Source organism: Phalacrocorax carbo, chromosome Z (genome assembly GCF_963921805.1).
Source record: "Phalacrocorax carbo chromosome Z, bPhaCar2.1, whole genome shotgun sequence".
Lineage (NCBI taxonomy): Eukaryota > Metazoa > Chordata > Aves > Suliformes > Phalacrocoracidae > Phalacrocorax > Phalacrocorax carbo.
In genome coordinates this window covers 5,868,765-5,884,508 of record NC_087548.1, presented here as the reverse complement: position 1 = coordinate 5,884,508, position 15,744 = coordinate 5,868,765, and the positions used below count along the sequence as shown (strand labels likewise).

At 46.2% G+C, this 15,744-nt stretch overlaps 1 protein-coding gene across 2 annotated transcripts; it reads left to right on the top strand.

Moving 5' to 3' along the window:
* Positions 1–353: 353 nt before the first annotated feature.
* On the top strand, positions 354–11,096 carry HAUS1 (HAUS augmin like complex subunit 1). 2 transcript variants are annotated; one of them, XM_064438301.1, is made up of 9 exons: positions 354–548; positions 1,902–2,076; positions 2,691–2,826; positions 3,889–4,005; positions 4,961–5,084; positions 5,858–5,923; positions 7,600–7,671; positions 9,560–9,607; positions 10,676–11,096. In XM_064438301.1, exons 1-9 carry the CDS (start codon positions 369–371, stop codon positions 10,757–10,759), a joined length of 1,002 nt encoding a protein of 333 aa, XP_064294371.1. In that variant the 5' UTR covers positions 354–368; the 3' UTR covers positions 10,760–11,096. The 2 variants fall into 2 exon arrangements, with proteins under 2 accessions (XP_064294371.1, XP_064294370.1); XM_064438300.1 differs by having other exon boundaries at positions 3,871–4,005.
* The last annotated feature ends 4,648 nt before the right edge of the window (positions 11,097–15,744 follow it).

Here is a 15,744-nt window from a genome sequence, read left to right as displayed (position 1 = left end):
ACAAGCCAGGATCAGTGACAGGACGAGAGGAAACGGCCTCTAGCTGCGCCAGGGGAGGTTTAGGTTGGAGATGAGGGGAAATGTCTTCCCTGCCAGAGGGGTCAGGCCCTGGCACAGGCTGCCCAGAGAGGTGGGGGAGTCACCGTCCCTGGGGGGTTCAAATACCGTGCAGACGTGGCCCTTGGGGCCATGGTTTAGGGGGCCTGGGGGTGTTGGGTTGGACGTGATGATCCCAGAGGTTTTGCCCAGCCTTAACGAGTCCATGATTCCAGGAACTACACGTCCCATCAGGCCCCGCGGCGCGGCCCCGGGGCGCGGCGGAAGCCGGGGGGCGGTGGGAGGCGCGGGGCGGGACGCTGGCAGTGGCCATGGAGGCGGCGGCGGGGGTGGTCACGGCTGTGGAGGCGTCCGCGGCCGGGGAGGCCTCGGAGGGCGCCACGGCCATGGAGACGTCGGCGGCCGGGGAGGCCTCGGAGGAGGCCACGGCCATGGAGGCGTCGGCATCGGCGGCCGCGGAGGCGAAGGGCATGGAGGCGAAGCTGTATCAGGTGACGGCGGGTCCGGGCGGGTCGCGGCTCCCCCGGTGCGGCGTGTCCGCGGGCACTCACCTGCCCGGCTGCTCCACCCGGGCCCCGGCGGGGGGCATCGGGGAAGGACCCGGCTTAATGCGGGAGGCCGCGTCCTCCTCTCCCCGGAGCGCCCCGCTCAGCCCTTACCGTGGAGGCACCGGAGCGGCGGCGCGGGAAGCTTTGCGGGGCCCTGGCGAGGGTGCCCCAGCTGGGCTGGTCCTGGGACCTGCGGGGCTGAAGAGCAGAAACGGGCCCGTGCCGTTCCCGTGCTCCGTTAGAGCCTGGGGGACGCGGTCTCTGGGTGGGTTTTGCAGCAGCAAAGTCTGTGTTCACCCCCTTCATCCTCTTCTACCCACTAGGTAACAGCCCGGGCTCGCTTGCCTTTAAGTATAAGCTCGCAGCTGGTTTAGATTGCTGGGTTATGAAGATCTTAGGTGCCCGAAGTTTTTGCATTTCAAATCGTTGTCCCTAGAGAAAGTGGCAGAAAGATGCAATTCATCCTTCGATCGTGAACTTGGCATTTTTGCAGTATTAGCGTTCTCATCTACACATAATTCGAGTGGTTTGCTTCTAAGGGCTTGATGGTTTTCTCCCCAGCATAGTTCAGGGAGATGTTTGCTGTGTGCAGTGTATGTAGGTGAGTTGCTGGTATGGGGGAAGTAAAGAAGGACATGCTAGAAGTAAGTGACTTTTTAGGTTATAAGGCTGGGTCCTTTTCCATCATCAGGTTGCTTAGCCTTAGGCCAGGATTCATGATTCCTCAGTGTTGAACCTCCATGTATTCAGTTACTGTTGGGCGTAATCTAATCGTGCTGTGCTGCCTGAGAGCACTGTGTTGATCTCTCGCGCATTTCTGACCACCTTCTTAGCGATAGAAATTGTGCTTTGCGGGGCTCGTGCCTGAAGATTGCAGAAACTCCTGCTCCCCCGCTCGCCCATAGAGACCGTTCCCAGTGATAATGGTTGGGACAATTTTATCCCACGCTTTTACCAGCTGCCCAAATACGCCTTTAATATCTCTTGAACTGTTTATGTGTCCGTAAGCAAATAGGTCATATGCATAAAAAAAATAAAATTTTATCATCTGGAGATAAGCAGGTGTCCAGTGAAATGTGGGAGATTAAAAAGGAAATGGTTTTCCAAACTACAGAAGGTGTTTGAAGAAGAGACAAAGGAATCTCTGTCTTCTTTTTGCACTCGTGCCTTGACTGATGTAGTGGGAGTTATTCTTCAGGAATGTAGAGCTTGCAGCACCTTACATTTCTCACATCTATAAGCTATTTTCTGTTGTTTCACTTGACTGTTTACTCTTTTTTGACCCTTCTCTGGCAGATTGCATTATGGCTAAAGAAAATGTATGGGAATCAGCCTATTCCACGGTACAAAGTGAATGCGAGGACAACTGATGTCTTGTATGAGCTTGTAAAACACAAGGAAGCCAAGGACAGGGACATGGCTTTGGTGGCAGCGGAGCTGAAGCACAAGGCTAAAGAATATGAAGCACAAGGTGAGTCTGAAGTTCCAGTTCTCAGTTCCATCAAAGATAGTTTTCCCTAGTGACCCTGAAGATTGTCTTTGTTAAAATCTTACAAATAATTAAATGTAAATAAATATATACATATGTGTATATGAACAACCGGAACGAGTTCAGCTTCTGTTCTGGTACTGTTTTTACGACAATGCATCCCATGCCTTGCTTTCAGGAAAATTTACAGTGACATAAGGTTAGCCAAGAGCAATTTTTAAGCCATCTTGAGCAGGCTGTAAATATGGACAAGCAGATTAATTGCTAAAACCTCCTAGCCTGCTGGGCTGAGTAGCACAGCATTGAAATATTGGCTGGATAGACAGGGAAGCAACCCTACAGCTGATTTAAGAGTCTGAGGTAGTGCTAATCTGCTGTTAAGGAAAACACTTGAGGAATCTGGAACAACAGTGAGGTGATTAAGTTATGCTCAAGCTGTCTAGAGTGAGTGTTTGACAATGTGGTTTTTTTGGAGCAAGTGAGTGGTTCAGGGGACCATTTTTAACACTCTGTGTTAAAACAGAGTCCCAACTAGGCCTTAAAAGAACAGTAATATAAAAAAAGAAATCACTATTTTGGGTTTATTTGTTTTCCAGCTAATTATCTACGGGGCATTCTCTTAGAAAGCCTGCATATTTCCGCGGGCAGTACGTCCAGGAAAGCCTTTGGCTCTGTCAATGACCTGGTAAGGAGCACAATGACACTTGGAACGAAGGACACTTCTCTTATCAGGTAATTGTTCCCAGTGTGCATCAAGGGTGATGGTCTGTGCTGTTTCCCTCTGGTTTTTCAATGCAACAGTTTCTAACTTGACTTTCACACCAGAAATCTTACCTGTCCAGCTTCTTTTTCACCCCTTAGGCAGCTTTGGAGGACACAGGCACTGAGCACAAAGCTCTAACTCTTGATTATCCCAGCAAAGGAAGTCTCTGAAGCCTGAGAGGTGCCTTGGCCACAGTTAAATCCCTTTCTTGCCCCTGCTTTTGTGGTCAGTGGCTGCAGGATGCTGCCACTCAGACTGTTATGCCAGGTAGCACAAGCTAGAACACGTTTCATACTGCTTAGGTAAGGACTGGGGAACTGTAACTGGTCTTCGTCTCAGCTCCTCTTTCTTCCCTCACTTATCTGGCCTCAGTTAATGTAAGGAGATTTCCTCAGCTCATCCACAGAGAAATGGCAGGTGTTAGTCTGCTCTTCCTGGACCCCTTTCCCTAGCCTGACTTTGACCCATAACACAGCAGGTGTGTGCTGAGCACTGGCAGTAAGGAAAGGCCAAAATCTGCCTTGGAATCCAATTTTTATATGATGTTCAGGAGCTTGGCTCTTCCAGCTCTTCTGCTGAGCTGGTGGGGCAAGCACCTTTGGACCATTTGGGAAGAGGAAGAGACCGAAAAACTGCTGGGCATGTCTCAGGGACATGCATTTTCAGGGACTGAATACAGTTTCTCTGAAAGGCAATGTGGCAAGCCAGGAGTGGAGCATCTGATTGTGTCAAACCCAGTGGTTATATTCACTAGAGTGCCACATCTTGTTCACTTCCTCCTACTGAGATTGCTGGGCTGTTTCCCCTTACAGGTAGAATCTTTGTTAGTTAAGGGAAGCAAAGATTCTTAGTGACTTATTTTACTTTCCTCCTCTAGAATAGCTCACAGTTATCTGACATATAATATGAGAACAAAAAAAAGTAATTTGTGGAAAGTGTGGAGAAAAGAATAATTTCTGTGTTTGAGAAGAGCTGACTCCTCAGCATTCCCTTTGAATCTCTTTTTTCACCAGCTTATTCTGTGCCATCAGTGATATGACTTCAGACCTGTATGCAACAGAAGCAAAAAACATAGAAATGCAACAGGAATTGATCAAGATTGGGAGAAATCTAACTGCAGCATTGGCGCTGGAAAAGCGGTTACAGGAGTAAGTAATGGATGAGAAAAGGGAGAGATGTAAGCAATACTGCTGATCCCTGCAATGTGGACCATTGACAAGGAAAACTGAGTTTTCATTGTTTTGTTGCATCTCTGATTCACAACACTTGGAAGTATCTATCAAAGGCCATGTTCTACAGACACATTCAGTAATCAAAAGAGATTTGGGGTACCATCAAACCCATTAGTTAAATGCAAAAATGGTCTACAAGCAGTTTTCAGGTATGGGCTGGCATCTTCCACCAGTTGCCTTCGTCTGAGGTCGAAGGCAAACCTGATTTTCTTAACACATTTAGTGTGGGGTCTGTAGTAATAGTGAAGGAGCCAGGTAAAAGAAAAACTGCTCCCAGGTAAGAATTTCCTTTAACCAGTGTGTGGGATACTTAAAAACAAAACAAAAATGGTATCAAGCCCATTCCCTAGAGGATGTAATCTGAAGTGCTTTGCCAAGCATGGCAGGATCAGCCCCTGCCTGAAGTGGGGATTGGCCCAGATGATCTCCACAGCCCCCTTCCAGTCCAATTATTTTCTGGCTTTTGTCTTTTAAAGTAGTACTTGTGGCACTGCTTGTAGTAAAGATGCCAGACCTATGTGCTCTGTGCAGGTTTGCTGTGGCCCCTCTCTGTGATCTTAAGTTTAGCTTGCATAACAGGTGTCTGACTGAATTAGGGAGTTATGCAGAAGACTATTACACTTTGCTTTCATGCAGATGGCTTTCTCCTTGGCCTTTTTTTCCCCCCCCTGATCTCTGGGACTCTGGATGTAACAGCTGTGAATGTTTCCACTGGGAAATCTCACTGGGAAATGCAAATTTTTCTCCGTTCTCTCCCTTTTTGTGTTGGTTGTGTTACAGTGTTTAGCTTCAGCATAGATAATTAAGCAGTATCTGTATACTGGTATCTCTTTGAATGCAAAAGTTTGTTCCTTTTTGTATTTTTTCAAAGCGATCTTACAGAAACAGAGAAACTTCTGGAACAAGAATGGTTTGTGCTTGACTGGAAATCCAAGGACTCGAAGTTCCTGAGGAAGAAATCTGAGGAATTAAAATATCGGATCAAGGCTGCTAAGGTAGATGGAAGGCATTTTCTAACAAGAAGTTGTGGTGGGATGGCACAGTCGTGTTTGGTCAGGCCCAAAATTGTAGTTACAGACATCCCAGGAGCTTCCTAAACTCCAGGACTGCGGACTCGTGGGCTAACAGGACAACATGATACTACACTTCAGTTGTTCCTGCTATATCTGTGTTCTCCCTCCGGGACATCCTATGAGAAATGCAAGGATGCTTTCTCTTCTTTCCCTGAGAACTGTATTAGCTCAGACTATCATGTGTTTATTGTGAGGTACTGTCATGTAAGAGTATACAGACAGCTTCCAGCAGAGCAGCTCATTCACTGCGGTAAACTGTGTCAAAATTCTGCATATAGCCATTTCCTGAAATTAATAAATGATTAAACACAGAAGGCAGGAGTTGCACTGTCTTCTCCTTCACCTTTCCTACATGATGAAGGATATGTGAGTGCTTTATTTAACACTGGGATGCTGTCCAGTACCTTGACAAATACGTGATAGAAAATGTTGTGTTAAGGCTGATGACACTTTTCTGAGAAGCCTCTTCCCAGCCTTGCCACGTGCTCTTCTCCCAGTAGCTTTCTGGAACAAACCGTAGCAGCAACTGGTTCATATACCAGCTATAGCTGTGGTACAGATAGCACACATTTCTGGTGTTGACAAACCATGTTCTTGTTTGCCTGTTTAGATCAAAACCCAAGGAAAAGGTGAAATCTTTCTCCTCCCTATTACATTTTGCGGTCAGTTATGAACAAACTCTTTCCTGTTTGTAGGAGCAGCTTCTTGCCGCAGGCTTGGACAGATCACTGACACACGAGTCGCTCGTGATCCTGTCTGAGGTAGGTCTTTAGGTACCAGGTGGATGTTTCTACAGTGGTACACGACAGGCTTGTTTTTTGTTGGGTGGTTGCAGGAAATGTAGCTTGCTACTTGGTTACTTGAACAGATATTAATGATAAAAAGAAGCAGAAATAAAAGTCCCATAGATGGATACCTCTGAACTGGGGAGTGTTGGTTGGGTTTGTCTCTCCTGGAAACTGGGAAGCATCTGTGTGTGCTGAAGTGGCACCTTTCTTGAGGGTTAGACGTGAGTTTATTTTGGACTTGGGAAGAAGCTTTCCTTCTGGACTGATGGAGGGGAACAATTGGAATCTTTCTTTTTGTTGCCTTTTGGTTTTCCTTCTCTCTTTCTGCCTCTGTCTATACTTGGGAATATAGCCTACTAGAGAATTTCCATGGAATAAATTCCCTGCCACTGGAAGAAAACTGGCAGCCTGTGATCTGCCTCCTTCTCTCAGTGATACGTTTTACAAACAGACTGGATATTCTGTTGACTGTGTCTTGTTACATGGCTGCCTGGGTACTGCAGTTACTTGACAGAATGACCCAGGTGGTTCTTTCTGGTTTTTGTGAAATCAACCTGCTTTCAAACACTTCAGAGCAAGCAAATTCTGAACGGCTGTGTGCTTTTTTTTCCTCTCGTGTCTTTAAATATAACATTTTTCAGCTGTATTGTAAGCCCAGGGGGATAATTCCTTAAAGGAAAAAGCACATTTCTTGAGTTACTGCCTATAGGTTCTCCAGCTTTGTGCTGAAGCGTTTGTACACATGTAACACGTATTTGTGTTTTTCTGTCTGCACTCACCACGTTTTAATATTATTTGCTATTAATGTAGTGAGAACTTAGTCTTCCTCCCCATTTTTTTTTTGCTAGCTTTTCCTGCACATTAGTTTAGCTGAACAATGAAAAGAGGTTTCTGGGTTTTTATGTTGTCGTTCTCCTGAGCCAGCACTAGGTGGCAATGCTTACATTGCACAGCGTTTCAGAAGCACACTAACCAAAAATCATTGGAGTCTTAAATGCAAAAAGTCATAGGTGATTTTCTAGACTTATCCCCTTCTAGAACCTGAGCGTAAGGGCAGGTCTGACACCCTGACAGTTCTGTGTCTGCTTTGCCAAGAGCTCAGTGAATTGAGCCGCACAAGTGGCTGTATCTTCGGAGTGCATATGGAAGGGGCTCAATTTTCAGCCCCAAAGAGACATTATTTCCCCTTGTTAACAGAATAAGCAAAACAGTGCAAGTGTAAGGGGAGTCCTTCTGCTGCTGCATGTACAAAACCATTTTCACACAGAAGCCGTAGGCATGAGAATGTATCCCCTTCCTTGGGGCTCAATTCTCTCTGGCCTACTGTGAGGTTGACAGTGACAGTCCTCAGTCTGGTGGATTCTCATCTGAAATCCCCGCTCCTTTCAGGGAGGTGAGATCAGGTGGTTATGCTGTAAGAAAAGACATCTGAAGATGCCATGATAGCTCTGTGTAAGACTTGAACTGGGTTTGACTGACTGGTAACTGAATGAATAGCAGATCTTTGGGTTTCCGTGGGTTTTAAGAAGGATTATGAAACACCAGCATCTGTGAATTTTGGAATATTGTAGATAATCGTTGATCTGTTTCAATGATTTACATCACTTCTATAAGAGTACAGAAAATAATCTGCCTTGCCCTCTTCACAGGAACTCACTGAACTGCAGAAAGAAATTGTGCCTTTGAAGGAGAAACTGGAGAGCTACCTAGGTTTACCTCCTGTAATTATTTTTTTTACTGTCCTATTGTATTTGCCATCAGATTGATTTTAATGGACTTCAGAATGTAAAGGATATTGTTGTGATGGTTTCAGCAGACGGGTAGATACCCTACAGGCCTATTAATTGTGTAAACAGAAGACTTTATTTAAACAGAAGGCTATCTAATTATTAATCAAAGCCAAGGCAAACTTTGTTCTAACAAAATGCACAGATTTGCTGGGTGAGCTTAGTATCAAGGTGAATTAGCTAGAAATTGGGCAAAAAAATGTGGAAGAAAATATAATTTCTTAGCATAACAAATTTTTTTGAGATTTACCACTATGAGCTCTACATGTCATCAGGCTGTCAATATGGTGGGCACAGCATAGGTGCAGAGGTTGGAGCTCTGAGCAGGATTTTTAACGATTATGAAGAAATAGCCAAATGTAGGCGTTGTCCCCTAAACAAGCACGCTAGCTTGTAGCTTGTGTGAGTACTGGCTGCTCCATCATTTTCTTTGATTTCTTTTGAGGGTGCTGGATACTCAGCTCTCTGAAAATGCAGGTTTCTCATTTAGGTGACCAAATTGCAGTTTGGAGAGCCCCTGTCTGTGTCTATTTTTTCATTTTATATTTTGGCTATTGTCACTGTTGGTCCCTGTGCTAGGAGTTACTACCACACTGCTGTGGGAAGCGTCTGTTATAAGAAGGATTTTACTTTTTTTCAGATTAGAATGATTGTTACAAAACACTGTTTCAGTTAAGGGTAATTTTGTGGACAACTTTTTAGTGGCTTAAAGAAGCCATGGGTAAATGAGGCTTTAGTCCGTGAGACAGAAGGCCTTGGCTTTGTGTGACGTCTGTACATCATCACCTGTGATATTTGGGACCACTAAACCCAAGTATTTCCAACCTCCTTTGGAAGATTGCCATTGCTTTTACAGATAAGGAGTTTTCTCTTTGTCATTCAGGGGAGAAATAGCAAAAACCAGTGTCAATAGGTGAACGGGTTTCAATTTTATTAAATACAATTGTAACTGTCTAATTTACAGTTTTGTATTTGAGTTACCTGATAAGGCCCCTGTTATTTCCTCATCTGAGCACCCTACAGCCTCTAATAGAGCTAACCTCAGACCTTTCTGTGTAAGACGTGAAAAAACATTTATTCCAGTTCTTATAAATGGGGCACAGAGGTCCTGAGAAACAGAGGCTTGTCCAAATCACACAGAAGCTCTGCCATTAATCATGTCTCTTGTATTATGAACTTGGGACCTGTCTCCTGGCCCATACTTCTCCCATCACCTCATTAGCCCCTCCATCAAGTTCCTGCCTCTCAAGACATCTCTCTCATACAACTACTGCTGTCTCCCTCCTAGAAGAAAAGGATGAAGGGAGAGGGTGGGACTGCTTCTCTTTTAAATCAGTCTTGCTCCAAGAAGCAGCTGCCTCCTTTGCTCAAGCAAAACACGACGTTCAGATTGGATTAGGCTCTGCAATTCCCCCTTCCCTCACTCCCATCTTTCTGTCAGCGGAGCCAGGGAGAGCCCCGACGCCTCACTCCTGCTCCAGGCAGAAGGAGGGCGGAAGGTTTATAGTTGCAAGCTTATTGTGCTTTGGAAGATTTTTGCACAGATATGCTTAAAAGCTAGTTCCTCACTTGGTAGATTTGGAAAATTCCTAAAAATAGGGGGTTTTTTTAGACTCTATGCCCTACCAGGCTTTTGAAAAATATGTGATTGCTCAAACCAAACTGATACTAGGCTTTTAATGTCAGTACCTTTTGCATGTGAAGGGTGTACTGATTTCATTATCCCTGAATTCCCCTGTGGCACATACAGACTCTTGCAATGATGCAGGGACTCTGTGTTTCCAGCTGAAATATTGATATTTATGCCATTTTCCCTCCTCAGAACATTTATGCTGCAACAGTGAAGATTGAAGAAGCAAAACGGGAACTGGTAAGAGGTTTTTTTTGTCTCTCACAGAGAGTGCTGTTTTAAATAAGTGCTGTTGTCCCAAAACAAGCTACAAATACAACCATATACATATGGTTGTGGATTTATCTGCGTCAGATTGTAGTTTTAATGACCTCTAGAGGGAAATTTTGCTCTGGTAAGGCAGAAGGTGTGCATGTTGGTAGGAGGAACTGGTAGAGGAGCAGTATCTAAGCTGCCAAAGCAGTTGGGCATTATGGTATCAGTGGGGATTAGGTATCTGTATCCCCCTGGATTTTGTCAGCTTCACCTGTCCTTCACTCATATGTGGTGCAGCTTATTGGTCTCACAACCTCCCTTGCAGCTCCTGAACTCGCAGAGGGCTCTAGGGCCCATATTTTATTTAACAGCTGCCTTGTAGACTGCAGTGGGGACATTCCTCTATAAAACATAATGCCCATTTCATCCATGCTTGTATAATCTGCAGGTATGGTTGCTGCGAAACATTCACATGAAGCTATTTGGGAAGTTCATACGCAGCTTTCCTGAGTGGGGTGGGCCACATTTCAGCATAAAGCCTGTCTCTGTTCCTTTGGGCTACTGTCTGCCTGCTCATAGCTAAAGTACAAGGTATTCAGTGATAAGCTGTAAAGCTGTGATCAAAAATCACAGCTATTTGAGAGTACTTTGCGCATCTTCAGATGGGACTGCTCAGGTTGGTAAGCCACTTGTTTTTGATTCGGAAATACAAGCTCACCAGCCTCAGGTTTTAACCTGTTGAGGTTAACCACCTTTTATCAGGTCAGAATACTCACCTCTGTAGTGTATCTGTTCAGCTTGAAGATGTCTAATATCACACTGGGGTATGGTATAAAGGCAACTGAGCTTGTTTAGCCCTTCATTTGTAGATTTCTCTGCCATTGCCTGCAGAGACTACTGCTGTTCGCAGTAGTGAGACCTTCCAGTCAATATTTGGATTCATCAGTGGTAGTAATATCGCAAGGTTTGATCATTGTAGATATGTTTGTCTAACAGGAATGTAAGAAAACTGTTTCATGGTCACTGATTCCTCTTGGTTTTTTGTCTTGCTAGGGTGTCTTGGATGCAGAGTTCTCAAAGGAGCTTGATCTGCTGACTTTTGACCTGCCAGGGTCCAGCAGATTCGGTTTCAAATGAAGTGGCCTGCGTGGAAGAAGATTTCTCTTCTACTGTCTGTTTATTTGCACTAGAAAAACACTTTGGAATTCTTGCTGTACGTCTGCAGCTTTCTGTCTTACTCTTCTTGGTGTTGGGTGGCACACTTGTGACCTTCCAGCAAGCAGGCTCATTTGTTCGTGTAGCCTTGCATCTGTAAACTTCACCTATTTTTCATAAGGTAACCTCAAACTTACTGCCTTCTTTATCAGTTCTTTTTCCACATGTGATATGCACTTGTAACTGGCCTCTAGGTGGCACCTTCACAAGATGTTCCTGGCGGGATTTGGTTGACAATTACCACTTAGAATTGAACTGATCAGTGAGTCTTGTCTTTTTTTTTTACACAGAATACACACAGAATTGTATAGGTTGGAAAAGACCTGTAAGATCATTGAATCCAACTGTAAACCTGACACTGCCAGTCCACCACTAACCCATGTCCCTGACCACAACATCCAAATGCCTTTTAAATACCCTCAGGGATGGTCACTCAATCACTTCCCTGGGCAGCCTGTTCTAGCGCTTGACAGCCCTTTTGATAAAGACATTTCCCCTCATCTCCAACCTAAACCTCCCCTGACGCAGCTTGAGGCCGTTCCCTCTCGTCCTGTCCCTGGTGACTTGGGAGCAGAGACCAGCCCCCCCCTCACTCCAGCCCCTCTCAGGCAGCTGCAGAGAGCGAGAAGGGCTCCCCTCAGCCCCCTCTTCTCCAGGCTAAACCCCCCCAGCCCCCTCAGCCGCCCCCCAGCACACTTGTGCTCCAGACCCTGCCCCAGCCCCGCTGCCCTTCTCTGGACACGCTCCAGCCCCTCAAGGCCCTTCTTGCCCCGAGGGGCCCAAACCTGAGCCCAGCATTCGAGGTACAATACTTCTTTTTTTCCCTGTCCAGGCTCTGGATTGTGCTTTCTTCTGGAGTCCTGTCTTTGGTGGTGCAAGTACAGTGATGTCAGACTGTCATTACATCTGCTAGATCATTGGCTTTTGCTCCCTTGTTGTGTTTTGTCAATTTCAGTGTTGGCCACAGATTATTTTTTTCACTCATAGTGTGTTTGATAGTTACCAAGTTTGTGAAGGTCAGTTCTAGACTCGTGCCTGGAGTGCTTCTCAGTGTGAGCATTTTCTTTAAACAGATGTGAACAGTTTAATTTCTCCTTAATGTCTTCAGCAGGGATTTTATATGTTAATCAAAGTGAACAATATGGAAATTATGATCTAGGGCTCAGAACAGTAGTTCGCACTGCCTTCTAAAGCCTTGCAGCATCTGAGACGGTCCACAAAGGGGATTTTCTTGTGTGTGTGATGGCTGCCTACTGTCATGGAAACAAGTTGAGCTCTGACTTGTTTCACATGGGTCATACTATTGGCTTCATGGGTCAGCAAATCGTATGGAGATGAGATGTAGCAGCATCAGCCTTCTAAGGTTCTGTCGTTTCATTGTCATCTGAGAAAATGGAAGCCCATGGCACTAACCTGTAAGGTTTCCCCATGTTGAAGGCTTTGGGAGGTACCAGTTTACTGGTGACTATTTGTTGTTTCTCCTGATATTATAAATAGAGCTAAGCAAATGGAACTGGTGGATAAATAGCTTTTTGGATAGTGAAGTGATAGCTTTAGAAACAAACAATAAATCCCTTCTAAGACCTTTCTAGGTCTGAAAATACCTCAGTGTTTTTGCAGAACCACTGTGGGATGTGGCCATTTTGAAGCTACATTGTCTTTTCCAGTTCTATGTCAAATGTCATCTTCCAGAAGGGTCCCCAGAGACCTGTATTTCCATGCCACCACCACACTAGCCTTAAACACCCCAGCTTTTAAATGCTTTTTTTTTTTTTTAACACTAAAGTTAAAAATCTGAAAGTGTCCTGTGGATGGAGAAAAATAAAAATCTAGAAAGAGAGGGAGCACCTAAGGACATCAGGCATGGATTAGGTCCCATTTCACAAACTCACAGAATCCCAGGTTGGAAGGGACCTCAGGGATCATCTAGTCCAACCTTTCTGGGAAGAGCCCAGTCTAGACAAGATGGCCCAGCGCCCTGTCCAGACGACTCTTCAAGGTGTCCAACATGGCCGAGTCAACCCCTTCCCTGGGGAGATTATTCCAATGGTGACTGTCCTCACTGTGAAAAATTTCCCTCTGGTGTCCAATCAGAATCTCCCCAAGAGCAACTTGTGTCCATTCCCCCGTGTCCTCTGCATGGGACTCTGTGTAAAAAGGGAGCCTCCATCTTCTTTGTAGCTACCCCTTAAGTACTGGTACATGGCGATGAGATCCCCTCTGAGCCTCCTTTTCTCAAGGCTGAACAAACCCAGCTCTCCCAGCCTGTCCTCATATGGCAGCTTCCCAGTCCTTTGATCATCTTGGTGGCCCTTCTCTGGACCCCTTCCAGCCTGGCCACATCCTTTTTGTACAGCGGGGACCAGAACTGCACACAGCACTCCAGGTGTGGCCTGAGAAGCGCTGGGTAGAGTGGGATAATGACTTCTTTCTCTCTGCTGGTGATGCCCTTTTTGATGCAACCCAGCATCCTGTTGGCCTTCTTGGCCGCAGCAGCCACTGTTTGCTCATGTTGAGCTTTCTGTCCACCAGGACCCCCAGGTCCCTTTCCACAGAGCTGCTCTCCAGCCAGGGGGATCCCAGTCTGTGCTGCACTCCTGGATTATGTTTTCCCAGGTGCATGATCTTACACTTGTCCTTGTTGAACTTCATCAGGTTCTTGCTGGCCCGCTCCTCCAGCCTCTCCAGGTCTCCCTGCAGAGCAGCTCTCCCTTCTGGGGTGTCTACTTCCCCATCCAACTTGGTGTCATCTGCAAACTTCATCAGGCTACACTTGATGCCGTTGTCCAGATCTTTTATGAAGATGTTGAATAACATGGGGCCCAATACTGATCCCTGGAGGACACCACTTGTGACATGTTCCCAGTTTGAAAAAGCTATTTACCACCACCCTTTGGGTGCGGCCTGTCAGCCAGTTCCCCACCCACTGCACAGACCCCTTGTCTAGGCCATAACACACCAATTTCTACAGGAGGAGGCTGTGGGGACCTTATCAAAGGCCTTGAAGAAGCCCAGTTGTGCTGGGCAACATCCAGACAAATAGCAGTGGTGCTCTCAGTAGCAATTTGTAGGTGCGTCTGTTTTCAATTAGAGTTTCAAAAGATTATGGTAATGGTTTAGGATAGTGTGCCTGTCCCCAGGAGCTGTTACCTCACTGCAGAAACTGATTTCACTGATCTGCAGGATGAGAGTTCTTTCTATTGCTTCATGTCCTCCCTTGAAGCAACAGGACCATGAGATCTGATTGTGCTTAGGGTGTAGCTCTGATTTCTAAGCAGCTACAAGCTCAGAATGACACTGGTGTTGGTAAAGTACCACAGCCTCCTCACCTTTTGACCTTCTTCGCCTCATTTCTTTCACTGCGATGGGGAAGAATTGAAGGACATTCCAAGAGCCGCTGCTTGTGGGAGTCTTCAGCTGGAGGGGGTTGCTGTTCAGTTTCAGGTTTTTAAATCAATTTGTTAGGAAAGGGTTAGCTGCAGTAGTTTCATGGCTATTTATCTTCAATTCCGTCTGGGCTAGAAATCAAGATGTCAAACGCAAGTGGACAAGCCATTCCTCGTACATGTGGGCTGAACTGGCTAAGGGGAAATTACCTCAGAGGTGACTGATGTGAAATCTAGAGCACGTGTAGTAGTGCAGGGGTGACCGCAGGTACAGCCACTACTTACCAAAAAAAACATTGGAAGAAGGCAAGGGAGTATAGTCTTTGAATATGGGAAGAGCAAGAGCATAATCTGATCTTCCCTGTTGTGGAAGGGGAAGGAAGTCATGGTCATGGAAGGCATCAGAACGTAGAATGATTTAACAAGAAAGCTGTTGTAAGGCACTGGAGGTCATGGCCTGACAATTAAGGAGTCTTAATCACTGGAGACTTTTAGGAGCAGACCAGAAATGCTTTGCTTCAGTGTTTATAATGCATGGGAGCATTGATCATGCTTTGGGCTAGAAAGATGGGTTAGATAAGGGCTTGAGGATGCTACCAGCCCTGCTTTTCAATGCGAGCCTGAAGACTTACTCCGCTAACATTAGATGAAGCCTTTTATTCCCACATGTGTAACCATGACTCAAGGCTTGGGAGGATTTCCCAGGCTGTGGCACTCCCTTAGCACCACTGAATCAGGTAACACTGCACCAGCAGTGAAGCCTAGGCAGTGTGTTCTTCCCCCTGCGCCCACGGGGTGGCTGCCGCTATTTCACAGCATGTGCTGCGTCCCATTCATTGGCAAAGAGACCGAATATAGAGAGCGGCTGGGCCAGGCTCTGACTCGGGCTGTCCACGGATAGCCACATGTTGCTTCCTAGCATTGGAAACACAAGGAGAAAAAGAATACCCAGCAGCTGCATTCGAGCTGTGTGCCACAGCTGAGCCATCTGCAGCACACACAACATTAAATCAGGGCCAGTTGTCAGGTCCGACAGTTCAGCTTCTGATGGGAACGAGGAAAGTCAAATAAACGAGATTTATGCAGCTGGTGCACTGTCAGTAACGTTTCTCAGCTCTTTGGCTATGCGTGTGCACCGGCAGGGTGCCTTGCAGGGCAAGCAGAGATGTCCTTCCTTGCTGTTGGTATTTTGGGGCAGTCCAGCTCTTTGGGCGCAGGGATGGGGGTGCCGGTGCAGGAGCACCTCGTGGAGGTCCTACCAAGACAGGGGCCAGCCAGCCTGCCTTCCCACGAGAAAATGTTTGATCTGGAGCTTCATCTTCTTCCCTGGCAGCTGTTGAGTGTTTCCATGGAGGTCACAGTGGGTGGTGAGATGTGTGGCACCCTGGAGGGAGGGAGGCTGCCAGCTGGACCCCTCGGCTGTTGTGTGTTATGAAATAATCACCCAACTGAGATGACATGACTGCCTGGAGAGGCCTCCGCTGCTTCAGCCTGTCTTCAGATTACATCAGCTGCTCCGTG

Coding starts and splice junctions, on each gene's coding strand:
- HAUS1 (XM_064438300.1), top strand. CDS start 369: ATGGAGGCGGCGGCGGGGGTGGTCACGGCTGTGGAGGCGTCCGCGGCC. Junction 2,827..3,870: donor AAGGACACTTCTCTTATCAG/GTAATTGTTCCC, acceptor TTTTTTCACCAG/CTTATTCTGTGCCATCAGTG. Junction 7,672..9,559: donor GCTACCTAGGTTTACCTCCT/GTAATTATTTTT, acceptor TTCCCTCCTCAG/AACATTTATGCTGCAACAGT.